Source organism: Sitophilus oryzae, unplaced genomic scaffold (genome assembly GCF_002938485.1).
Source record: "Sitophilus oryzae breed Bouriz unplaced genomic scaffold, Soryzae_2.0 scaffold_1389_pilon_pilon, whole genome shotgun sequence".
Taxonomy (NCBI): Eukaryota; Metazoa; Arthropoda; class Insecta; order Coleoptera; family Curculionidae; genus Sitophilus; species Sitophilus oryzae.
The window spans coordinates 1,037,759-1,065,298 of NW_022146047.1; the positions used below are offsets into that span (position 1 = coordinate 1,037,759).

A 27,540-nucleotide genomic window follows, 5' to 3' on the forward strand; every position below is an offset into this window, starting at 1 on the left:
AGAACTGTCTTTACCACAAAGGCAATGCCCTATGTAAAGAGAAAGAGTAAAGAAAACTAAGCTAAGCGTAAGTTTTACTTAGGAACCCCCAAAAAGGTATTTAGTTTTTTTTCTATATGAAATCTTGAAACGCATACCTATTATATTTTTTATTTTTTCTCACCTATATTGTAGTTTAAATTTATTCCCATTTGTGTAATGCTGCAAAACATAGAAAAAATATTCCATATTTTTTGACCCAAGCCAGTGTAGTTTATAATTCCAAGAGCATTTACCAAGGCTTTTACTAAGACAAGTAATTTCCTATACTGTCCATAATAGTATATAGTGTTTGCAATTGAATATTTAGTTTATATTGCTATTTTCTGTCATATACTTCTGGTTATTTCTTTTTCCGATGGTTTTGGACACCCTATATATGCTACCTCAAGTTTAAATATTTTAACACTACCTATTTTCTGAGAAAGCAGACTTTTTTATAAAAAGTAACTAACTGATGTTTTCATAAAAGTAATAATACAAAAATCTCCATACTTATGCGGAGAACTTTAGACTCCCTGTATATTAAAAAATTAGTGAAATATTATGTAATCTAACCCGACATTAGTGTGAAACATGTCTATTTGGAAATAAAACAGGTTTTAAAATACGCGCCAAATAAAGCACTTCTATCTCCGCCATATTGGAAAAGGTTGAATGGCTTTGTGTGGAGGTGGTGGTGGGTCAGCATGTTGGCCCGGCTGCGGCCGTGTTGCCGCTTTTCAACATGCCAGGTGTGACGTATTAAGAATAAAGTGTGGATTTTTATTCTGGGCTTTTTTGTTTTTATTTATTTTCTTAAGAACGACTTCAAATTTTTCGAAAGTGAGATAGCAGAAAATTCTAGAATTAATTGCTTTATTCAATTATGCTAATTCCAAAATATAGTGAAAGAGCCCATTGTACTATATCTTGAGTTTAAATATCTTTGGTTGGTACCTTCAAAATTGAGTTTTTGAAGGCGCTGACTGCATGTTCTGGGGACTGGAACCTTTGACCACGTAGTTCATTCTAAATTTTTGAAAAAGTAAAAAAGTTGTTAAAAAACCGATGATGTCGATTCCATTTCTAGTGGATTAATACATAGATAGCATTATTATATTATACTCCTTCCTTATAATCTTTTTGTTCAGTAATGATAAAGTTAATAAAGTTTTGTACAGTAATGTTTGAATATTTATATTTTTTTTATAGATTCTTATTAGATTACTTTAAAACATAAATATTAATATTCATTGTAGATTCGATTGAAATCTGAAAATCTCGTTAACAACCATAATTTCTTTTTCGAGTGTCTTTTCCATATGTTTAGATTTTTCTTTCAAACATCCTTATCCAAACCGTTAAGTTTTGACGTCTTTCATAACTTAAATCGCATATCAAGGAAATCTCCTAAATGAGCCGAGCCACTCAAAGCGCAGTTAAAAATAATTTCCACTTTACATTTTCCTCGATACATTTCATCTGTTACATGACAGGGAAATAAGAACGGTCATATTTTCAAAGGCCGGTTTGTTATTCTTTGGATTTGTTTAACAAGACAGACTCATATATTTCGACATTAATTGATTTTCGAAATTTCGATTTTTTTCCTTCTGTTACAGCTTCGAAAATAAATAGAATCGATTTCGTGTAAATTGCAATGGCAGTTTTGTCACTTCAGCTGCTTCAACATATAAAATATTTATTTCATGCAATGCGAATGTTTTTTGTTTATTGAAAATTTTTGAATATCAAAAATTGTCTATACATAATGTTTAATTTATATATACACACTGGCACGAAAAACGGGCGCCTTAAAATTTTGTTGTATTTTAAAGTTTTATACAGGGTGGCGCGCCTCATTCGCCTCGGTTGATTATACGCAAACGGAAAGACGTAGAAACAAAATATTTTATGAGTATATGTGGGAAGGCAATGTGCACAATTTAAAATTATTTTGAAATGTACAGGGTATATCAGAACTAAGATCCACACGAAAGTTATAATTTTTCTTATGGAACACCCGGTATTTTATATCATATTTGGATCCTCGGGAACAAAATAAGGCATTTATTATAAGAGTTAAATATGTTTACAAGCTTTGGTTTTTGAGATATTTGAAGATACTTCCGAGGATATTTCAAAATGCATGCTATAATAAAAAATATTGTCAACACTCTGTACATTTCTTTTAAGAATTAATTCTTGTGCTTACTTTTAAGCCAAAGATATAAACTTTACTGAAAAATTTGATTGCATCGTTTAATATATACAGGGGTATCAAAAATTGCTGGTCTATTTTAAATATTTATATTACATAAAAAGGTGCTCGGTGGCGTACAGGTTTTCGTCTGCCAATCTCAAGGTAGTAGGTTCGAATCCTACACCAGGCATTTCATTAGCCGACTATTTTTATTAAAATAAAAGTAGATTGGGTACCTAGGTTCTAGGTTGGCTCAGCCTTAAATGAGTACTTGGGATTCACAATTCTGAGGTAATAATAGGCGGTTGAAGCGTAGTGCTAGCCACATTACCTTCCCTGTATACCGAACGGCTCTAGCATGGCAAGCTGTATCTTGCTACACCCAAGGCTATATGCGGGAGCTATTATTATTATTATATTACATAAAAACTTCGTTATTTCAAATGCAACACCAGTATTTTTTAAAATAAATCGAAGTAGACTCAAATGCTCTTTCAAACTATATTAGGGTTTCCTATATCTATCCAGATCAGATTTTGAGTAAAGAGCAATTTTTCAATAAAATGGCAACCAAGAGGCCTAGTGTCTTCATGGCAAGTTTCTAGTGGCAGTTAGTAGGTATTTTCAAAATCGAAATAAGTTTATGGACTTTATTTAAGTTTATCTCAGTTTGCCTTTATTTAATTTACCTACAATAGTTTAATAAATAATATTTATTAAATATGTATTTATTATTTTAAAGTAGTTCTTTGATTTATTTTGAACTTTGATTTATATGAACTTTCTATTTATTCAGAAGCTGAGCTAGATAGGTATAGGGTAATCCTAATATAGTTTGAAAGAGCATTTGAATCTGCTTCGATTTACTTTAAAAAATACAGAGTCTTGCATTTGAATTAATGAAGTTTTTATACAAAATAAATCCTTAAAATAGATTGGCAACAATTCTTGGTACCCCTGTATAAATTTAAGGAAGCAATAACATTTTTCAGTAAAGTTTATTTCTCTGCCTTTAAACTCAGCACAAGAGTTAATTCTGAGAAAAGTAATGTACAGGGTGTTAATAATCTATTCTATTGCAGTATGCATATTTAAATATCTTTATATATCTCAAAAACCAAAGATTTTAAACATATTTAACATTTATAATAAATGCCTTTTTTGAGCCCAAGAATTTAAAAATGAAATAGAATACCGGGTGTTCCATAAAAAAATATAACTTTGGTATGAATCTTAGTTCTGAAACACCCTGTACCTATATTAAAAAATGATTCTAAATTGTGCACATTGCCTCCCCACATATATGCCCATAAAATATTTTGTTTCTACATCTTTCCGTTTTCGTATAATCAACCGAGGTGAATGAGGTGTGCCATCCTGTATATTGTTTACTAGTGGACCGATTTTGATGATTTTTTAAGAAATTTGTAGCTAGATCATTTGACTTTTTAGTATCTCTTTCTAAATTAAAACTGATAGTTCCTATCTGCAAATTATACGAGGAAAAACGACATTTTGATAATTTTGGTGAGAACCGGTACTTCGTGGTACCGGTTACCGGTACTGAAATCTTAGGACCGAACATCCCTAGATTAACGTAATTAGACGTAATTAAAGTACGCCCCAAATGTGATCGGAGCAATAATATTACAAACAAGTGTAACAGTGTCCAAAATAGCCAAATGCAAAACTTGCACTGTGAAATTAAAGTCATTTAAATTAATGATTTTTTTTGTGGTAGATAGTTGTAACTATACAGGGTGAGTCTTAAATAAGTGCAAATATTTTCAGGGCTGGTAGATATCGACAAAAGAAACATATTTTCTCTTTACCGTTTTTCAAATAAGTCCAAAATAACCGAGTTATTTAAGTTTGAAAATTAAAAAAAAATTGATTTTTTTTTAATTTTGAGAGCCACCGGATTTTTTCTGTAATTGCATCCCTTTGATTGCCGTAACTATGGTAATATCAGAGATGAAGAAATTATACCGTGGGAAAATTTGCGGCGAACAGGCAGTTCTAAAAAGTTTTCGAAAAATATACAGGGAAATTTAAAAGAAAATGCACGATTTTCAACATATTTTTTCAGCGAAAAAAACCTCTTAGACGTGTTCCTGGGGTCGAAATATACCACCCCTGAAAATATTTGCACTTATTTAAGACTCACCCTGTATAAAAGAAGTCTAAACTGCATTTCTTTGATCGGCATGTTCTAATAGATTGCCTTTTATTTGATTCAGATTCAAGAAGATCTCAACAGTTCCGTATCACCATGCACCAATCTTTGGGGCGCTTTTTGTTCTACGTGGTCTAAAAACAGTACTAGACCTTTGGATAGAGCCATATGGAGTCAAAAAGAGCGGCTGGTAGTGAAAGGTAGGCACAATCGTTTATTTTTATTTCCTTATCATTAAACTAGTTGAAGCCTGGCGCATCCGTCCCGACATCAGGAAAAAAATACTTATTATTTATTATTATTTTTTATTTAATTAAATTTTTTAATTAAATTAAAAACAAAAAATCCGGCGATGACAATTTTTAGAAGAGCCAATTAGCTATCTTGTAGTAAAAAGCAACTGTCTAGAGCAAGTCGTTACTTCAGTAGAGACGACACACAGATAAACATTAGCATTTTATATGCACATCGGGACAATTCAGAAGTGTGGTCTGGATTTTAACGTGTAAGACAGAGAATAATATAAATGACCGATTGACAGACAGAGAGACAGCATCAAAAGGGGCCGGTGATGGGCCGGTGCGACGGATACAGTGTTGCCGGTATTTACGGGTGTGGCCAAGGTAAAGCATAAGCATGGTGGGAGTACGCATTGAGAGGGGCGGTGCTTTATGTTAAGGTTCGTATTCACTATCCGAAAGAACAAAGGAAAGGAATGAAATTCTGTATATTTGGACAGCAAACCGAATGCATGCGGCCGTTCGCCATTCGGTTTGTTCCATCATCCGTTTTCAGTCGGTATATCCGAGACGTTCGCAAACGAATGAGAATTATAGAACCGCGCGAACAAGACTGGACGTTCGCTTGTTGGATAGTAGCATTCGTTCGTTCGGATAGTGAATACGCACCTTTATGTAGATGAAAGGGTGGGGAAAGGAAATAGATCACCTGAGATCCAAACTATTTTTGCATCATTCTTTTCGCCTAGCTGTTTCGGTGTGTATGTTAAGTGTTTCAAAAATGGCTATTTATACGACCGAAGAGAAGGTGCATATCGTTAAATGGTTTTACATTTCCTCAAGTGTGGAAGAGGTCATTGGGCGTTTTGTGTCCACCTTTCAAGATCGCCTTGTGCCACAACTATACGCAACATTGTCCATAAATTTGAACAAACAGGCTGCATTGCGGCGTGTAGAAATTGTGACGACAATAAGGAAGGCGCAGAGAAGGTGATTCCCGACAAGGAAATTAATATTTGTGCCGCGGTCGAAACAAGCGAACTTTGTTCAAGCCGAAATATAGCCGAACAAGTTGGTTGCAATGCTCGAACGGTGCGCAGGGTTTTAAAAAAGCATGGATATAAGTCCTACAAAATCAGTACCACGCAAGAAATTTTTCCCGCAGATTGTAACAGACGTCTGGAGTTTTGCGAGGCTGTAAGAGAAAGAGCCGATCGGAATAATTTATTTTTGGAAAATATATTATTCTCAGATGAAAGCTCGTTTCCCTTACGTATGTAGATTACACCTACCAAGTTTAGTACAATAACAATAATACACATTTATTAATGTAAAGGGTGTGCCATTATTAAGAGGCATCGTAAAATGTCATCATAAAAATTTTCTAGTCAATTTTTTCAACTTACAAGAAAATGAATACAAATTTAGAAATATTTTTTTTCTGTACTTGCAGAATCTGAACGAATTAGAGATCTCATTGCTACTCTAAAGTTGCCCGTATCAACTGGAAGTATCGAGTGGAAAATGAAGTTCTTTTACGAATCCTGCTTGGACGTTGGTACCTTCTACAGTAACGAGGCTCCTCTTGTTAGTATGATTACTGAGTTGGGTAAGTTTTTGACCGTCTTATTTGTAATTTTTATTATTTTAAGCTTCGTCTACACAAAGAGTTTTATCGTCTTGAAAAAACCGTCTTCTGTCTTAGCCCAGTGTAGATATAACATTTTATCTGTCAGGTAGGATTTCTATACGTCCGGTAAAAATTCCAAATTTTTTTTTGCGAAAAAAAACTCATAATCGTGTTTCTGAAGATGAAATATACTGCCCCTAAAAATATTTGCACTTATTTGAGACTCACCCTGTATATCGATCCCAAGAACACACCTAAAGCACAATTTCCTAAAGCTTTGCATAAAGTTAATAAATTACTTTTTTTTGCATAAATTTAAAAGTACATTTCGAAATTTGTTTGAAAAATTTTTATACTTAGTTAAAAAAAACATAATATTTGTATTGTGTTGACGACACTATATTGGATTGGATGAGTCCTGGGAATTTTTAGAAAAAACGGGAAATTTTGACCATCTTTGTGAGAAATTCGATTTCAGGAAGTTGGCAACACTGGTGCCATGGATGTGTTAAGCTTCATTCCGAACCTTGCAATTAGTGGAATAAATTAATGGTTTCAATTAGCGTAGAAGTTTGTTTCTTTAATTTGAATGTAAGCATTCAGAACGTTAAAATTAGTGGTAGGAATTCTCAATTAGTGGAAAAAGTTAACAAACTTTTAGCTTTTCCACTAAATATACTTCAAAATGTGCGAGGAATGTCATTTGGGATTTTGATTATCATCTGTCAAGATTAAATTTGGTTAGAAATCAAAAGTTTATTGTTTTATAAGCTAAATTTTAAGCTTTCTCTAAGGATATAACTGATTACAGCTAGCTGTTGCTAGGATATTCTATTAAAACCACTAATTTCCACTAATTGCGAGGTTCTGAATGTAGCTTTAAACCCACTAAATTTTAAATCAAGGTCTTGAAAAAATTGATTTGATCGTCGAATGCTTTCTGTGACTTTTCCTGGCCGTTTAAAAGATGCACAAATCGTATTTTGAATCATAACACATTTTTTTCAAATGGAACGAGGGTGGCTCATTAACATATTTGAAAAAAAGCATTTTTTACGAATAACTTAGTGTCACATACTTAGTAGATTTCGAGTCAAATTATCGTTATGAACACAGTCATTGTACTCTAGATTGAAATTTAAAATACGTTTTTCTTTAAAGCGCAAAGTCAAAAGTTGGCATATATGGTATGTCATTCTATTCAGAATGTCAATTTCTATCAAATAAAGTGAAAAGCCTCCCATACATTAACAGTTTATACACACAACACATTATAAGTTGGACCGATTTGATCCGTCCGAATTGTGTCGGCGAACTAGGCTCGGTACATACCAAAACCCTTGTCATTTTTGAGCTCGAATTTGGCTCTAAAAAATTCTAAATTCTTGATTAGATTTGCCTGATTAAATCGTGTTGTTAATGGGACAAAATTCGACGTTTTATAACATATTTGATCTGGCTCGCGATCTTTTGGAAGTCCTCAAAAATTTAATCAGTGGTCTTCGATTTACTCGGCATATTTGTACTCAGTGAGTTGTAAAAATGAATAACAATCGTAGAAGACGCGCTATAGCTTTTTTTGAAACAAACTCCCGATTAGCTTCGGGTATTGTTTTCCTACAATAATCAACCAACCTCTCATATGCTGTGTTTTTTAAATTTTTGTTCATGTACTCTTTGCATTTTACTTGCCACAAACATGGATAGCTTTGGTAAATGTTTACGAATTCTGTTAAACATTCTTTGGACAAATAACGTAAGTCGGCAGGCATTATTTTTAATTTTTTGATCCAAATTCAAAATTCAAAACTCAACTAAGTACTAAGTTTGAAGACTTGATACGCATCGCAAAACAGAGCCAAATATAATTTGACGGGTTTAAAAGTTTAAACCTGTGATTTCATCTGTGGGCGATACTGTACGGCCCAATTCGGGCTCGGTTTGCCACATACGAGCCCTAACAACTAAATGTTCGGACAAACAAAAATTTATTAAAAACCTTTATTTTAATTAACTGAATTATTTACATTTAAGAAATATATTAAAAATATATTAAAATCTAACATTTCTAATGAGTATTTAAATAGTTTAGTTTCTATAAACATTAAAATAAACTGTAGGCCAATAAATAAAGGAAAAGATTGCACAATATCGTGACAACTAAATGTTCGGACACTTTAAAAAAATAACTGTTCTAATGTGGCTTTACATCGGCATGAACTTTTGCAACCACTGCAAGCCTGTTTGGCATTGTTTTTATTAATGATTGACATACGCCAGAGTAAAAATTTTGCGATAATTCACTTAATATCATCGTCAAATGGGCAACGGTTTATTGGGGATCGTTGTACAATTTTTGTTTTGTTTTATGCCACATGTCGCGATAACATTAAGGTCCGGACTGTGCAAAGGCCATGAGGGAACCTTGATGTTCATGTCCCTAAACCATTTTTTAGTAGTTTTAGCCGTATGGCATGCCCCGCCATCCTGTTGAAATATAAAATTATTGTCCTGGTCTTTACCAGAACAATTGGTTACAAGGACCTTTGTCTTTCCCACTTGACACAAGAATATTTTTCAAAATTCTTTGATTTTTTGACGCATCAATTATGCCTTCTACCACCTCATACTTTTCTGGGCCTATTTTGGACATACACCTTCAAATCATAATGCCTTTAGGAAATTTCACTGTCCTTTAAGGCACTCTTTATCATCAAATAGACACTCTAGCGGTGTTCGATTATATTTATTATATCGATATTAAGGTGGCTCATGTGCATATGTAATCCGTGCACTTGCCATTTGCGATTGAAATTATTAGCGTCGGATTGGGAAATAATTAAATATTTTACCTCAATGTCATTTTTGTAGTTTGTGATATCAGAAGTTCCAATCCGACGCTGTTAATTCTAATCGCAAACTGCAAGTTCAAGGATTACATCTGCACGCATGCATGATTTTTATGAAAGATGGACAGTGGAATTTCCTAAAGACATTGTGCTTTTAGAGTTTATGTCCGCAATGGGTCTAGGAAGGTATGAGGTGGTAGAAAGGCACAACTAATGTGTCAAAACATCAAGAAATTTTGAAAAACAGTTTTGTGCGAAGTGCGAGAGATTTTTACCAGGATATGAACTTTATATTTCAATAGGATGGCGGGGCATGCCATACGGCTAAAACTACTAAAAATGGTTTAGGGACATGAACATCAAGGTCCCCTCATTGTCTTCGCATAGTCCGGACCTTAATGTTATAGAGACATGTGGCATAAAACAAAACAAAAATTGTGCCACGATCCCCAAGAAAACCGATGTTTGACGATGACGATGATATTCAGTGAATTATGGCAAAATTTTTACTCTGGCGTATGTCAATCCTTAATAAAAACAATGCCAAACAGGCTTGCAGTGGTTGCAAAAGTTCATGTCGATGTAACGCCATACGAGAACAGTTATTTTTTAAAGTGTCCGAACATTTAGTTGTCACGATATTGTGCAATATTTTTGTTTATTTATTGGCCTACAGTTTATTTTAATTTTTATAAAAACTATACTATTTAAATACTCATTAGAAATGTTACATTTTAATATATTTTTAATGTATTTCTTAAATGTAAATAATTCAGTTAATAAAAATAAAGGTTTATAATAAACTTTTGTTTGTCCGAACATTTAGTTGTTAGGGCTCGTACACACGAAGTTTTATCCGCGTATTTGTCTCGTGCCATATCAAATTGGTTAAGTGATCCGCTGGTGTATGGGGGTAGTGTATGGGGTAAAAAATACTGAGGGTATCATTTAAAAATCAAGAGAAGTGGTCATTTTCGGTGAAACAGAAAGTGACAAAAATTAACGAGTACATCAATCAATCCGATTTACATATGTCATATGCTCAGACACCGACTCTTTTTTTTTGAAAAAATAAGAAAGTTATAGGGATGAGAAACTTTTGAAAAACACCCGGTATTGCCGATACTACCGTGCTGCATTTAGATTAGAATTTAGAATGCAAATCAGAGAAATGAAATAGAGGGGGCTGACTACAACTTTTTCCTCAGACAATAGAAAGAAGAAAACCATACGTAGGTATATAATAAGTTTGCACCGGTTTTGCCATGCTTGACAAAATTCGATCCATATAAAAAAAAACATATGTCCAGGCATATCGTAATCGTCTCCCAAGCCGACGCCAGTTACATAAACGGGGTCTATTGTTTCGATTGGACCCGTATCCTGGCTCTAGACTACAATACAGGGTGGCCCAGTGTTCAGAAATGCATGGTATCATTGTTTTTTGGCTTTGTGGATTTGCTCTAGAAATATATCAATTGTTCCAGAAAATTATTGAGGGAAAAATCCAAGGGGGACTTAGTCGAGGCAGAAGGCGAACATCCTGACTGAAGAACCTAAGAGAATGGTATGGAATGACGTCAAATTGATTATTTAGAGCAGCCGCAAATAAGATCAAAATCGCCATGATGATTGCCAACCTCCGTTAGGTTAGGTTAGGTTAGGTAGGCAGTCTGCTTCGCAATCATTGGCATCGCTTCGCAATAAAATGATATTTTGGCAGTATATGTACATTTTTTACACATTTGAGACACCCCCCGAATAGGTCAGTAGATTGAGCTAAGAAATAATGGCGAATGCAGATTCTGCGGTGAAAATGGGGAAACACCAGAACACCTTATCACTGAGTGCGCCGAAACGACAACCATTGTAACTAAAGAATATACCTAGCTAGGAAAAGAATGGACTCTGCCATACTGAGAAATGGTCCTGCAGAAATGGCGCCATCTATTGAGTAGGGCTTGTTTTAAATGGATCGAAGCGCGGGTTGTTTAAATGAGCGTATTTTTGAATTTTACTCTAAAATATATAATTAAATTTTATTATTAAATCTTATTTTTTTACACAAATTCAGCAATACTAATAACAAGTATCGTTGTGATGTGTAAAAAATAAGATTTAACAGTATAATTTTTACAATTATTGTAATAATATATATAATATTATTGTAATAATATACAGCACTGTCACTCATTTTAATATATCTTTAAAGGGTATTATTAATTGTTTGAATTATTTGTCACTTTTAGATTAGTTACACATATAAGTTTTGCTTAAAACAAAATCAACGTCGCCACCGCACATTAAAAGAATCAAATCAGAATCCAGCACATTAGAAATATCAGTTTGCATGGGGAACCACAGAATAAAACAATATCTCCATAAGTAAAACAAACCAGGTCATTGGTTTGTAGTCGGGGAATCCCAGCCGCTCGCCAATCATAGGCACATCAAACAAGATCATTGGTTTAAGGCCGGGGAATTCCGGGAATTTTAACTAGCTTTCTTTAATGTTAAATTATCTATTTATATTTATATTATGTATAAAATATAATATTATTATGCTATGGTGTATAGTATAATTAGTATATATTGATAAAGGTCGCATAACCCCCCTGTTAAGACTATTAAAAACTCGGCAATTCCACTACTCGGCAGCCGAGTACTAGGTACTCGGCCATTACATTTAGCCGAGTACTCGGTACTCGGTCAAGTTTAAAAACAGGGCTCGTTACAGCCCTAAATAAAATTAAAGCTAAACATGTGTAAATATTTATTATTTAAAGTTTTTATTTATAAATCAAATATTTAAACATCGTTTATTATAATAAAACAAGACCAACGTAATACGCCCAAAGTTTTGTGTAAAAATGGAGTAAATATAAATAGGTACTTAAATGATGGCAAAAATAAAAGACTTACATTATATTTTTAGGGCCACAAACAAAAGGAATTGTCTAATTAAAACACATATAACAAATTATAGTTTGAAAAACGTTTTGATAACCATGTGATAATATTATGATTGGCGCTATGACAACGACAATATTTTTTGAGAATTTGACAATAGTATGATAATGGCCGTTGGAAACTATGGAAACTACAAAAAAATTCTGATTTAACGCCATCTGGCAATAACTAGTAGCAACTTCTTAACCTAAAAATTAATTGCACTACCACCTAGCGCCTGAGGCTGGAACTATTTAATTTGAAATTTCCGTGGAAACGGTGGGACCGCTTTTGCTATTTCACTTTCCCGCCCCTGATTATAACCTCATATAAAACCGTCTCAGATATTGGCTTTTGTCAAAACCCTGAGATTCTATGATGAAGTACAATTCAAGAAAGGGGGATACAATGACACAATACCGGGTGCGTCTCAAAAATGGCTCACCCCTATAATTTTTTTATTTTTTCGGTTAAAAAACGAGATTTGGTATGTTAGTTTATGACATAAATTGGGATTGATTGGCGGTATTCACTTGTTTTCGGTCACTTCCTGTTTCACCGGAAATGACTACAACTTTTGATTTTTAAATGACACCCTCGGTATATTTCTACTTTATTTGATTAAAAATGACACTCTGAATAGAATGATATATCGTATGTCAACTTTTGACATTTTCGCATATGGTTAATTTGAAATTATAACATGCGGTTCATAAGGAAAATTTGATTCGAAATACCAAGTGTGTGGTATCAAATTATTCACAAAAAAATTCTTTTCCAAATATGCTAATGAGTCACCCTCGTTCCATTTGAAAAAATTGAGATATGATTAAAAATACGATTTGGGCATCTTTTAACCGGCCAGGACAAGACACTAAAACATTATACCATCAAATCTATTTTTCCTAAGGCTAAAGGCTCCTTGATTAAAAATTAGTGTTTTAACATAGCCATGGCACCCTAGATTGAAATTTAAAATACGATTTTTTATTAAGCGAGAATGTCAAAAGTTGACATACAATATGACCTTCTATTCAAAATGTCATTTTCTATCGAATAAAGTAAAAAAAAATACCGGGGTGCCATTTAAAAATCAAAAGTTGCTGCGGTGAAACAGGAAATGACCAAAAACAACTGAACACGCCAGTCAATCCTAATTTATGTTGTACTTATACTAACATACCAAATCTGGTTTTTTTATCTGAAAAAATAAAAAAAAGTTATAAGGGTGAACCACTTTTGAGACGCACCCGGTAGATTTGAAAGGTCGCGGTTTTTAACCCCCCCTCCTTTACATTCTACATTCTACTAGTGCGATAAAAAAATAAATATAGCCTTCGCATTTGCCAAAAAAATAGAATGATAAAATCTCAAATAGAAATCCTCATATTAGAGGAGCCTTTTCGAAACATTGTGCCACTCTGTATAACGCTCTGAGCACTTAGCTGCCGTTTTATTCATTCATTACATCGAACTGCCTTTATGCACCGGTGACGATAAAACGCTTTTAGATTAAAAGCCAAACGAAAACGATAGTCGTGAGTATGGTGAGTCTTTCCCATGTGGTTTCAATCATCAAAACGACGCGACATACAGATTGTGATAAGGTCGATGTAGTAAAAAATATTTAATTATACTTGTTAAAAATATGAGTTTTTCATATAAAATTTTTGAATTTGGCGTTGTCCTCCAAAGTTACTATTTGATTGACTCAAAATCAAATTATTATCAACTCGTTTTAAAAACGGCTCTCTCTCTAGAAATTTAGTGTTTATATGGCACTAGTGCACAATAAAGGGGTGTTTTTAAAACGTTACAAAAATGAAGCATTAAATTAAAATTACTGTTGCATTTTTACAAAATTGAAGGTATTCAATAACAGTCAGATCAAAAAAAAAGATAGTAGATAGTAGATAAATTCACTATTTTCTACATTTTCCAAATATATCCAGATTTTTCTGTATAAATCTTTATAGGAATTTATTTTTCGACGTTGTATTAAAGTTTATCCGGAAAAAATACCTTGATTTTGTGTAAATATGTATTTTTCCCATCATGAACTACGTAGTGTATTGCATAGGCAACTAAATATACACATAAGTAAAAGGAGAACCGGCCGAGACACTTCAATCGTATTCACAGACGAATCTCTCAGCGGCTCGTTGGTCTAGGGGTATGATTTCCGCTTAGGGTGCGGGAGGTCCCGGGTTCAAATCCCGGACGAGCCCAATAACTTTTTTATTTTTTTTTAGTTATTTTAAATTTAATAAATTGTCTAGAAGGTAACTATTTTATGGATTTTAATAATGCTGTGTTATTAAATATAGGAAAATATTTATACGCACTAATAATGTTTAGTGGTATCTGTGTGGTGGTATACTACATACAAGATCAAAAAATGTTAAAATATATATTTTTTTTAAATTTTATATTTTAAAAATTTAAAAACTAAATACAATTCCAATTCCACATATAATATTAATTATTACAATACTTATAATTAGTTTATATAATTTTTTTAAATAGTTTTGAAGAGTACAGGGTGAGTCAACGATAGAGTAAAATACATTATCTCATTTGTTTCGAGGTTTACAGAAAAAAAATTATAAAAGTTATTATAATTAATTAATAATTAATTATAACTTTTTATAAATTATTTTTTTTACTTTGTATAAATTAATAGTTTTATTTAAGTTTATATTTAAGTGTAGGTACACGTTTTTTTTTTAATTCAAAAACGTGAAACGCATGCAGAAATGCTATTTGTAATAAACAATTAAAATATTTTAAAGCGGAAGCCTTTGATTTTTTAAAATAGTATTGTTATAAATAATATAAAATATTTCGTGCATAACCAAACACAGAAAGCGTGTAAATTACAATTATTTCATTTAGAATGTTGTTTCCTCTTCGTTGAAAAGAAATATGCATTAAGCTTGATGTATTAAAAGATGTTTACTACATGTTTTGGTCGTACTATACAAATCCATTTCTCTTGTACTGACTGTTGACATTTTTGGTTCTAAATACTCTACATCTACATAGGTTTAGGAATAAGAGAAATCATGAACTTCCTCATTTCGACATTTGACATAATATTATACAAGGTGTTGCGTATTTTTTTTTTATTTAATATTTGAGGTAAATACTTCAAAAGTTGTAGGAAGTAAGTAAGTATAAAGAAAAAGCTAAAAAATATTGAAATTTCAAGCATTTGCGGACCTAAAAGTCAGAATTGAAAAATTATTTACCTACATCAGTTTTCAAAATTCTTTTTAAATAAAATTTAACACAACGACAGTTGTCTATTTACAAGTTATAATTATATTTATATAGAATAGTATTATTTATATTATTCCATTATAGTATTATACAGCGTGTTTCAAAAAACATTTGCCATCTCCCGTGGGAAGATTCCCATGAAAACAAAATTTATATTTTTATATCAACATAGGTCCGATTCTGCTTTGTTTCCTAGCTATCAGGGGGTTAAAATTTTTTTTTCTTTCGATTTATTATATAATTTTTTCCTAAGTACTTTTAGTGATTCGAATGAAATTTTGAGGGTAGAAGTTACTATAAGTACTACATATTTTTATGCTAAAAAGTGTTGGCAGATTCATCAGGGACGTGCATATGGATTAACATGTGCGCCACTGTCTTTTATTCTTTTTCGCAAAATTGTGTAAACCGTTTAATGCTGATTAAAAATTGTCTCTTGATATTTTGTCGATTTCGATCTCCTTGATGAGATAAACGCAGTTTTATTAATCACAATTAATAAAAATAAAATTAATAAATTATTTATTTAGTTTAATTTATTATTAAAGATTAATAAAATTTTTAACACTGATGTTCAGTTTGTACCTACAGCAAATACATGAAAACATTAATGGTATTTAATATAATTATTAAGGCCTATTTTTTAAAAGTTTTAACATCCTGTAACTTTAAGGCAATGCATTTCCGCATCCATGTTTATATACATTTTTTTCATATTTTTTATGAGAAATGAGTACTTTATAAGTACTACAAAGAGTACTTATTTAACACTTTGCTCAGTTAATGAAATGAAAAGTTTTAAAGGTAGCTAATGCTAATAGACTTAGAGATTAAGGCAAATAAAATTGCGTTTATCTCATCAATGAGGTCGAAATCAAGAGACAACATTGGACAATCAATGGACAAAATATCAAGAGACAACATTTAATCGGCATTAAACAACCTACATAATTTTACAAGGGAAAAAAGTCAATGAAGCACATGTTTGTTTTCTTTTAGAAAAATATTTTATTGATAACCCATCTGCAGGTCCCTGGCGAATTTATCGACATTTTTTTAGCATTAAAATATGTCGCACTTATAGTAACTTTTACCCTCAAAATTTCCGTTCGAATCGCCTAAAGCACTTGGAAGAAAATTATACTAAATCCAAAAAAAATTAAGACTTCAACCTCCTGTAGCTACGAAACATTATTATTTGATACGTTTTGACTGAACGGGTAAGACTGACAGGTAAAACTTTATGTGTAGGCGGAGCTTTTAAGATATTTTTTTTTCTACTAAACAATTTTTTTAGTTAACTTTTTATCGTATTATGAAAAATTTGGCCACTTTATTCTTAAGAGTATTTCGTACTTTGGAAGCTTCATTTTATACCAAACAGTACCTATGCTTTATTATCCATTAAATCACTAGTAGTGAATATTATTCACTTGTTTAGTATAAATTTGCTAAAATGTAGGAACGAGTGTAGTAGGATCTTTATCAAAAGTAAAACTTTCTGAAAATCTTAAAGTCCTTTCATATTAAATTTAAATACTTATAATTTAAAATACTCTGTATATGACAGTAGATAGAATTATCCAAAGATATTTAAACTCGGGAGATACAAATCCATTCATAAAACGCTCTAAAGCTTCATCACACATTGGTTTGCGAAAATCAACGAGTGCAAGAGAGAATGGATAGAGAAGGAAATAGGGGTATCTGCTCGATGGCAACAATGTAGTTGTGTACAAAGATTAGACGTTTGAGGTCAATTTCCAGTGGCGTGCCGATCGACCGACAGTATTTTAAGGAAATTAAAATAATTGTTTAATAAATTAAAATAAAATAATAATAAAACTTACATCTTACAGATTTGTCGCATTGTAAAAAAAATAAGTGGAGGGAGGATAGCGAAATAAAATAAAAACCGGCATAATTTTTTATTATAAGATGGCTTTTCACATAAGAATAACGATTAAAAAATTAATAAGCGTTTTTTACTTTATTTTATTAAATAAAATATCAAATTTTAGGTGTATTAATGAATACAGTTTTTCAATCTTGTTTCAAACCTTGTTCGTCTCCGGCGAATGAGATTCCCTCTATTAGCAATAACAAAATAAAATAGTTATTTTAACCTAATAACACAATATTTTATATATAAAATAATAAAAACTTTATAATTAAAAACAGTGAATAAAATTTAAAATGTGTCATAATTTTTATTAGTTCACAATTGTTCATTAATGAGGGAATAAGAAGTAAGAAAATTCAACATTTATTTACCTTATCTTTCATTTTAGGGATGTTTCAAACACAGTAAATCAGAACTGAAAATATAAGATGTATATTATACCGTATGATCGAATAAAAACGGCGTCAGCGATGGTTATGAAATGAAGAACCCTGTCATTTTATATGTAAATTTATATAGGAAATGCCATCGATCGTCATTTCCAAGCCAACTGGACGCCGTTTTTATTCGATCATACGGTATGTGTATATCTAAACAAAATTATTTGATATTATAATACACAGTCATCAGAAAAGTCTAGCGATAATTTTACAAAATCATATATAAAATAAAATGGTGATTGTTTAGTAAACGGTTCTTAGTTTAAAAAAATATTTAGTTTTTTTTCTCTTGTTTGCAAAGGAAAATTCATATTGTTTATAAATAATAAAAAGTGCATGTGCAAAGAATTTCAATACAATAAAATGTAAGAAAGTCATAAATTTATGTAATAAGAACATTAATTATATGTGTGTCAAAAGATGTCCATTTACATTATAGCAACCAAAACTTAAAACAAAAGCCGTATAAAATTGTAACGGCAACAAAAAAAGTAAGGCCGCAAAATTCCATCTTTGGTACACCCCAATAAAATTTTCACAAAAGGTAAGTAATGGTTTGTCAAACCCAAGTAGGTCTAGATTAGATTTATTCTTATAAGAAAGTACGGTTCTTCGAAAATAGATGTTGTTTATAAATTACAGGCGGTTTATAGAACTTAAATTTAATTTTTAACATTTAATACCCATTCTTAAAAGGGAAACAGAAATTGTTATTAACTTATTGGTAATTAGTATGTACCTTGTACATTTTCCTACAAATAATTTAATTAATAAATATATAATTTAAAAAACATAATAAATATATGATTTAAAAAATAAACCTAAAAATATAATTTAGAGATCTGCTATTTTTTATGTCTAGGTACGCCTCTGATTTACAGAGAATAGGATATAGTAATATACCTAACCCTACTTATTTGTATTTACCGGTGAAAAGTTAAATTTTGATTTAAGTGATACACTCTCTTGTACACAATACATGAATGCACCATATTTTCAAATTAATGTCCACAGAAGTCCACAAAATAACGCAGAAATGAAATACTATAATACTGCAAATAAAGAATATGGAGCTTGATCGGCGGCATAGCAACATCGCAAAAGGAGAATCTAGGATTTTCCATTCATCCTCGAAATACGTTGTACTACGCCGGCATATTTCTAAAACTGACGTTGCCAAACTGCTTTTTATTATTAAAAGAAACACGACCATGATATTTTTATTCCATTATAAAATTTAAAATAATAAAGAAGTTAAGCATTAAATGAAAAAATTGACGTTAGCAAATTAATGTAGTAGATATATACAAAAATATAACGAAATTATTTATTACTTAATAATTGGTTGTGGTATTTAATCGAAAACTAATACCAATATACAGGTAAATCTGGCAAATGTTTTCGGTATAAGAGAGATGGGAAAATAAGGATAGAATAATGGCTGATGAAGGAGAAAGGTAAACAATTGTATCTCTTGGGTTTAAATATCTTTGGTATTCTCAGATTTGTAATATACAGGGTGTCAAAAAAAAGTGTATCTAACTTAGGTTCGTGATTCTACAGATAAAAATGAAATAAAAAGTTTCTTTGAACATATGCCCTAAAATGCTTCCCGAAGAAGTTACAGCCCTCGAAAAGTTAAATAAAAATAATACATTTTGTTTATTTTTAAGAATATTGGTAAACTTTTTTTTCTAAAATTTGGTACTCTTAATTTTAATGCCAAAGCTAATGGCGATTGTGACAGATTCCGTAACAGTCCTTAAGGGGTACTTTCTATTAAGGTAGAGAGTACTACTGGTGGTACTTCTACTTCTTTTATCCTTATAGATACATTAATTTCGACAAATGATATAAAAACTAGAACTTTTTTACGTAAAACAGGTGCTCTTGGTTTAGTTCGAAAAGGTGGACGGGTTTCAAGATATTTGTGTTTAAAGATCACGATGCATCGATTTTAGTATTAGCCTTATTTGTGAATTGATAAAATGTAAAGAAATTTTAAATAAATCAATCTCCTGGTTTCGCTAATGTTAAAATCGATGCATCGGAACCTTTAAACGCAAATATCTTTAAAAACGTTCACTGTTTCGAACTAAACCAAGAACACCTGTTGTAACACCTCTATTTTACATAAAAAAAACTTTAATTTCATTTATTGTAATTACTGTATCTATAAGGATAAAAGAAGTACTACTAGTAGTATACTCTCTATCCTACATTATCACCATTCGCTTTGGCATTAAAATGTGTGTAAGAGAACCAAATTTCAAGAAAAACGGGTTACCAATGTTCTTGAAAATAAACAAAATTATTTGTATTTAACCTTTCGAGGGCTATAATTCCTTCGGGAAGCATTTTAGGGCAATGTTCATAGGAACTTTTTATTTTTATATGTAGAATCACCCACCGAGTTAGATACACTATTTTTTTGACACCCTGTATACTATATTTAATTTAAAAATAAACTTTTATTTATTATTCGGTGTAAAGTGAGTCTCAAAGATATACCTAATCGCCATTTTCTTTCTATTTCTATCTCTTTCTCACAATTAAATCGACCCGTATTTTCTCCGGACGCGCCTTCCTTATAAACCCACCCCTATCCCAATATCCGTACGAAGAGGGTGGTTTATCCCCGCCTTTTTATGCTACCCTGATCGTTTTTCCCTCTATCCGTTGTATGCGAGCGGTTCGGGCGCCAAGGGCTCGACTTTCGTCACGCAGGGCCGACGGTTTCGCTCTAAGGGTTGATTCTTTGCTTTCCCTATTTACTTGCTCGGCGATTATGTTCGCCTGGTAGCGTAGAAAAATAGAGGGTAGTTGTTAAAGGGGTAAGCGATGTTGTTGTGCCTTCGTCGTAGAGTTTCGGGGCTTTAGGGTAAAATTAGGGGATGCTTTGACATTGTGAGAGTTCAGTTCGCATGTATTAGAGGTATTATTTTTGGTGAAATATTATTTACCAATAAATTAAGAGCTATGAGAGTTATACATATACTTAATAATAATAGAAATTAAATTTTAATGTGAATTCCGTTCTTTTTTAGAATTTTAAATGATATTGATTAATTTATCAAAAATTGACGCCTTTAAATTATGTACCTTGTAGCATTAGAAGTTATAAAAAAATGATGGAATGTTTTTTTTTATAAGAATTTTCTTTTAGAAAAAATATTAAAACAACTAATACTATGCGACGGAGCTGTTCGCCGGTGAGCAATGGGTCGTAAGCTAGTGAAAATTAAATTGTGATAATTACGTCTTTATAATATACTGGGCGCCACTCAGTTTTCCATTTACTTTCAAAAACTTCTAAGTTGAGAACTGAGAAATCAACTCAGAATATAGGTATTACTTATTTTAGGAATTACACAAATGAAACGCTGAGATAAACTAACAACTAAGTATAATTAATAATTAAATGTGAATTAGAATAAAATAAGACTATGAATAATTTGATGTTTGAAAATGTTGGTTGGTAAATAGTATGTATTAAAATAGATCACTCAAGATGGTAGTTAAATCTGCACGCTTCTGAATATTAATATTTTATTAATTATTCCGCAAAAAGTCTGGCGATCTTGGTACCAAAATATAGGGACTCTTTATATTAAAAAAAACCGTACTATGTAGATATCAGAAATATGCATAACATGAATAAAATATTTCAAGTGACTCTAAAGTAATAAAATATCTAATATGCCTGAAGGGCTTAAAGCATTAAAGTGAACTTAAATTATATAATAAGAAATGATCTGGCCTTTTATATCCGTTCTGGTCACAAGCTGGTTGTGGTGAACTGCTGGAACTGGATCGTTATTATAACGTCTCCACACAGACAGGATCGGAAAATGCTGTATATTCAGGAGATTCTTCCGTTATTCAACGTGTATATTGTAGGGACAAACGTGGCCCAAATGTCAGATACAATAAACAAAATGGCACCAGAAATGCGTACCATAAAATAAAACCCTGTACAAATAGAAAAAAGGTATTAGGAAACGTTATGAAAAAAATAAAGGTCTTACCTCCGCTCAGAGGGTTTTCCCACACAAATTTCAAAAATGCCAAAAAAACGCCGATAATTCTATCGGGTTCAGCTTCAACCACCAATATAGCGATAAAGGTAGGCACGAGGTATATACCTATACCGTCAGAAATAAAGTGACGAACAACTTCGACCGGACTGAAATAACTATCCAGAAATAAACTTGTAAAAAAATAAAAGATAATAACAATACTTAGAATGCCATCTCGGTGCGAGGACTCAAACTTGAATTGTTTAAATAAAAATAATTCTGTACATTTATTTAAATTGTGTGAATTTTAAATAAAATGCTACAACCTACTTATAGAAAATAGGAAGATTGCAAATGAAACCATGGCTTTTCAAAACATAACTTTAATAATATAGTTATTATGATTTAATTGAGCCATTTATTACAATGTCACTTATTAAATATTAAATTTCTATACGGGGTGAGTCTTAAATAAGTGCAAATATTTTTAGAGGTAGTATATTTCGACCCCGAAAACACGATTGTGATATTTCTTTCGCGAAAAAAACATTTTCAAAATTTGGAATTTTTTGAAAAAAAAATTGATTTTTTTTTAGTTTTTAGTTAAAAACATGATTTCTTGATAATATGACAACATATACCGGGTGCGTGTCAAAAGTGGCTCATCCCTATATCTTTTTAATTTTTTCAAATAAAAAAACGATTTGGTTTGTTAATATATGACATAGGAAAAAATTAGGATTGATTGACCTATTCAATTGTTTTTGGTCACTTCCTGTTTTACCGGAAATAACTGCAACTTTTAATTTTAATAAATTACACTCTTTGTATTTTTTTACTTTATTCAATAGAAAATGACACTCTGAATAGAATGACATATCATATGTCAACTTTTGACATTTTCGCATGGTTTATAGATTTACATCATAACGACAATTTGACTCGAAATACCAAGTATGTGGTATCAAATTATTCGTGAAAAAATGCTTTTTCCAAATATGCTAATGAGCCACCCCAAAAATTGAGATATGATTTAAAAAAAAAACGATTTGGGCATCTTTTAACCGGCCAGGACAAGACACGAAAAACATTAGATGATCAAACTTATTTTTCCAAGGCTCCTCGATTAAAAGTTAGTGTTTTTAACATAGCCATTAACATATTTAAACTCTAGATTGAAATTTAAAATAAGATTTTTTTGTAAGAGAAAATCTCAAAAGTTTGCATATGATATGTCATTCTATTGAGAGTGTCATTTTCTATCGAATAAAGTAAAAAAAGACCAAGGGTGCCATTTATAAATCAAAAGTTGTAGTTATTTCCGGTAAAACAGGAAGTGACCAAAAACAGTCGAATACATCAATCAATGCTAATTTCTGCCATATAGGTACCAACATACCAAATCTCGATTTTTTTATCTAAAAAATAGAAAAGTTATAGGGGCGAGTCACTTTTGCGACGCACCCCGTATAGTATGTTAAATTTTCAAGAAAGAAAACCCAGAAAACCACTGGACCGGTTCTCAAAATTAATAATTTTGAAATTAATAATTTTTTACTTTAATTAATAAAATTAATTCAAGTAAAAAAATCATTTTTTAAAAATTTTCGAAGTAAGGATATTACCATAGTTACAGCAATCAAAGGGATGCAATTATTTATTAGGGTGGCTCTCAAAATTAAAAAAAACATTTTTTTTTAATTTTCAAACTTAAATACTTAACTCGGTTATTTTGGATTGATTTGAAAAAGGTAAAGAGAAAATATGTTTTTTTTATCCAGATCTACCAGCCCTGATAAGATTTGCACTTATTTAAGACTCATCCTGTATATTGTCAAAAATTTAACTTGGTTAATTTTCCTTATAGGATCTGTCATTTTCGGATTTTCCTGCGATATTTTATGTAACAGGCGGAGGAATAATGAGCTTTTTAGAATCTTTCACAAATAGTTTATTTAAACTTTTCAACGATGTTTCGATGAAAAGTATATATTTCACATTCTTCAGTGCTGAAATACAAACATAAAACAATAAGGTGGTATTCATCCGGCGATTCATCACACATTGAAAATTAAGAAACTTCTAATAAAACTTTTTAATCACACTGTTACTTTTGTTTTGTTGCTTGGAAATATAAATTAAATAGCAAGTCAATAGACTAATTTAATGTAATTTCTTATTACGCAATTATGCAAATGTAAGCTTCTATTTAAATTGCTCCACTTTCAATTTTGTTATTGATATGTTCATTAGCGAAATATTAACTTTTCTTTTTTTTGTTCTAACAAACCATATTCTGACAGCTCGTAATGGAAAAAAATGAAAGGCGTCGTTGTTATTTTGTTTCAAAGCTGACTTCGCTTTAATAGTGTACTAATATTTATAATAATCAGCACACATAAAAAGAAAACTATTTTGTAGCTGGAAGCTATGTTGCAAAAAAAATAATTATTTCCAAAAAAAAATACATAATGGAGTTTAAACCATCAGAATCTTAATAGAATAATAATCGAATTTAAATATTAATCTAATGGAGGTTTCTTCTGCTGCTTAGTTTTGTTTTGATGCGACAACATCAACTTTCACTCGTTTATTATGTATCGGACTATCATTAGATATTCAGTATTATTTGGACGAAAATGTCGAACATATTGAAAAAGACATAAATTAACCTCGAAATTAACAAAACTATCATCTATTTAAAGAATTTGCTTATACATTTCTGTTTTACAATTATACAACCTTTAATAATTAAAGCTATAATCATCCATCATCATCATCATTTTCAGCTTATTCAACCATTTCCAATTATGGTGTAGTCTCCCTCACATATTTAGATATCTCTTGTTATAGTTGGGTCCATTGGTTGTCTATTGTTGGCTAAACGGGCCTAAGTTGTCCCTGCTAAGTTTCTAATATAATGGTCCCATCTCAGGTCTGGTCTTCCTCTAGGTCTCTACATGCTGTAATTTTTGTGGTCCATCTGTCGTCTGTCCTTCTTGCCATGTTTCCTGCTCATTGCCACTTGAGGGATTTGAATCTGTGGATGAGCTATTACCTGGGTCTTTTGTCGTATCCACTCTATTCTTTTACGGTCTTTTTTGGTTATTTCCAGCATATTTCGTTCCATTTAGCGTTGTGCGACCTGCATTTTCCTTATAATGTCCGTTTTAAGGTTGATTCTCACTATACCTTCCGTATCAGCTACCTTCCGTTTACATAAAATATTATATCATGTAAATGAATAGGCCAATGCACACTCTCCGTTCCGTTTCCCTTCCGTTCCATATCCTTTCCTTCCATACATCTTTTTGGCGGACGGACTGAAGCGTATCGGAAACAGCGTTGTCAAGTTCTTACTCTTGTACACGGAAAAAAGCTAAACTGGCTTAAAGATTATTAATCTTGAACCAACGATATGCTAGTTTCCCCATTCCGTAAATCTAGTTATACTTCTTTTTAAGAAAACCCTATCCTTAGAAGCTAAGAAAATTTATTTTTTATTTTAGATTTACCTAGTATTGAAATTAAGATTATAACTACACTCCAGACAATTCGAGATAAAATCTTGTTTCGAGTATTACTTATACTTATTTGTAAATTAGCAAATTATTGCATTAAGTATATAAATTCTTTGTGTACATGTAATAATTACTTTATTCAAGTGTAATACACCTACTATAAAATAAAGCCTCTTCTTACTTTTAGGTTAGTTACTAGACGCGCCGACTAGGTAGTTTATAAAATTATAAAGTTTTTTGTTATAGTTTGTGCTTGTGATATGTGAAAATGGAGGACCTTCTGCAGGCATGGGAGATGACTATTTGATGCCAAAATTTCAAGGTAAGTTTAGCGATAATCCTACATTATTTGATGACATTGGTTGGAGGTTAGGGGGACAGTTTTATTGTATTTTCTTATTACGAAAAGCATATAATTTGGTAGGTGATGTTTGGCTAATCTAATTTAAAAAGTATTAACCATATTCGGGGTTATCTGGTAATATTTCAAAATTCCATACCTATTGTAAATGGAAATTAAGAAAAGATTTTACCAAAACAAGAGTTTCTAACAAGATCGAACCCGAACCTCCGAAAGCATAGGGAACACGTTACCGAATTTTGTGAGAACTATATAGTTTTTCGATCCCAGTTAATATTCGTGCTCAGAAAAACTAGTTTATCCTAAAATCGGGTTTGCCCGGTAACATACATGAATATAATAGAGTTGGGACATGCTAAAAATTTTAATTTCCATTTCCAATAGGCATGGAATATTGTAACATCACCAGAATAACCCCGAATATGGTAATAATGGTAATATGGTAATACTTTTTAAATTAGATTAGCCAAACATCACCTATCAAATTATATGCTTTTCGTAATAAGAAAATACAATAAAACTGTGTAATTTCCCAATATAGGTAGATATTGAACAGCGGCATCGCTAATTGAAAACGAGAAACGATAATAAAAATTGTTAAAACATAATTGAATCATTCCAAACGCGTACATGCCTAGTTTACCACCAATGTATAAAAAATAATGCATATTAAAATGGAGTCCCCTAACCTCAAACCAATGTCATCAAATAATGTAGGATTATTGCTAAAATTACCTTGAAATTTTGAGATCAAATCCGTCATCTCCCATGCCTGAAGAAGGTCCTCCATTTTAACATATCACAAGCACAAACGATAACAAAAAAACGCGTCTTTATTAGAATAAACGGCGCGTCTCGTGTCGCAGAGGAGAAACAGAAACCAAATGAAGATAGGAATCAGGAATGCACTGTTGCGTTGTTGCTGTTGGGGATGGTCACTTAATATAAGAATAGTAACTCTTGGCCATTAGGGTGTTATTCTCACGCCGAGAATAATATACTTATTTAAAGTCTTAATACACCGATTTCAAGTAAAAGTTTTAAAAAAGTTAAGAATACTACTTATTATTATATAAAAGCATTTATACTTCATTTAATAATAGTTTCTTCGTTGCTAAAGGATTTATTCACTTGATAGTAATATAAGTTTTTCTTAAATATAAGTCATTTTATTCTTTTTTTTAGATTCAAAATTACTTAAAGTGACTATAACTATATTTAAAAAGCATGTGTAAAAGTAAAATAGTTCCAAATATTTGTTGTACTCATGGAAAGAATACTATCCTTAAAGAAAGTGTAAAATTTTAAGTGTATGATTGTTCTTGAATATAGAAATTATTTTTTTCCGTGTACTAGCTCTGCGAACATTTTGCTGATATTTATTTATTCTTTCACCTCTTAATTAAATCTATTACCTTTTTCAAAAAAAAACACATTTTTAAAATAAAACTTACGGAACGGATATGGAATGGATATGGAACTGAAACGGAAGGTATAGTGAGAATCAACCTTTAAGTGTCCATCAGGTTTTGCATGCATGTCATGATTGGTAGTACACATTGGTCGAATGTTTTCTTCTTTAGATAGAGTGGCATTCTACATTTGAATATGATTTTCTTCCATAAGTACTCCATGCTGTGTATCAGTTGTCCCGAATATATATGTATTCTTCCACTATTTCCAGTGTTGTGTTATTTACTAGAATGTTTTTTCTGTCTACCAGTTTGTTGTACAGGGTGAGTCAACGATAGAGTAAAGTCCATTATCTCATTTGTTTCGAGGTTTACAAAAAAATATTAAATATAAAAGTTATAGAGATGGTTAAGATACACATTTTAAAATTATTATACAGTATACAGGGTACTTCAAAAAAGTGTGGCGAATATAACATGTTTTTTTAAACGTAACACCCTATTTTTTATTTTATTTTTAGATTCTGCGTAAAAT

The 27,540-nt window shown here is 31.4% G+C and overlaps 1 protein-coding gene and 1 non-coding gene across 2 annotated transcripts in view; both read left to right on the forward strand.

Annotated features, from left to right (window-relative positions):
- LOC115875511 (protein gone early) overlaps positions 1-27,540 on the forward strand; it is a 130,417-nt gene that overhangs the window by 8,404 nt on the left and 94,473 nt on the right. Inside the window, exons 3-4 of the mRNA XM_030890986.1 lie at positions 4,465-4,600; positions 6,093-6,248. Coding sequence (XP_030746846.1) covers positions 4,465-4,600; positions 6,093-6,248 — 292 coding nt within the window. The remainder of the gene's footprint in view (positions 1-4,464; positions 4,601-6,092; positions 6,249-27,540) is intronic.
- Positions 14,224-14,295, forward strand: Trnap-agg. The gene has a single exon. It is a non-coding gene; the product is annotated as a tRNA-Pro (tRNA).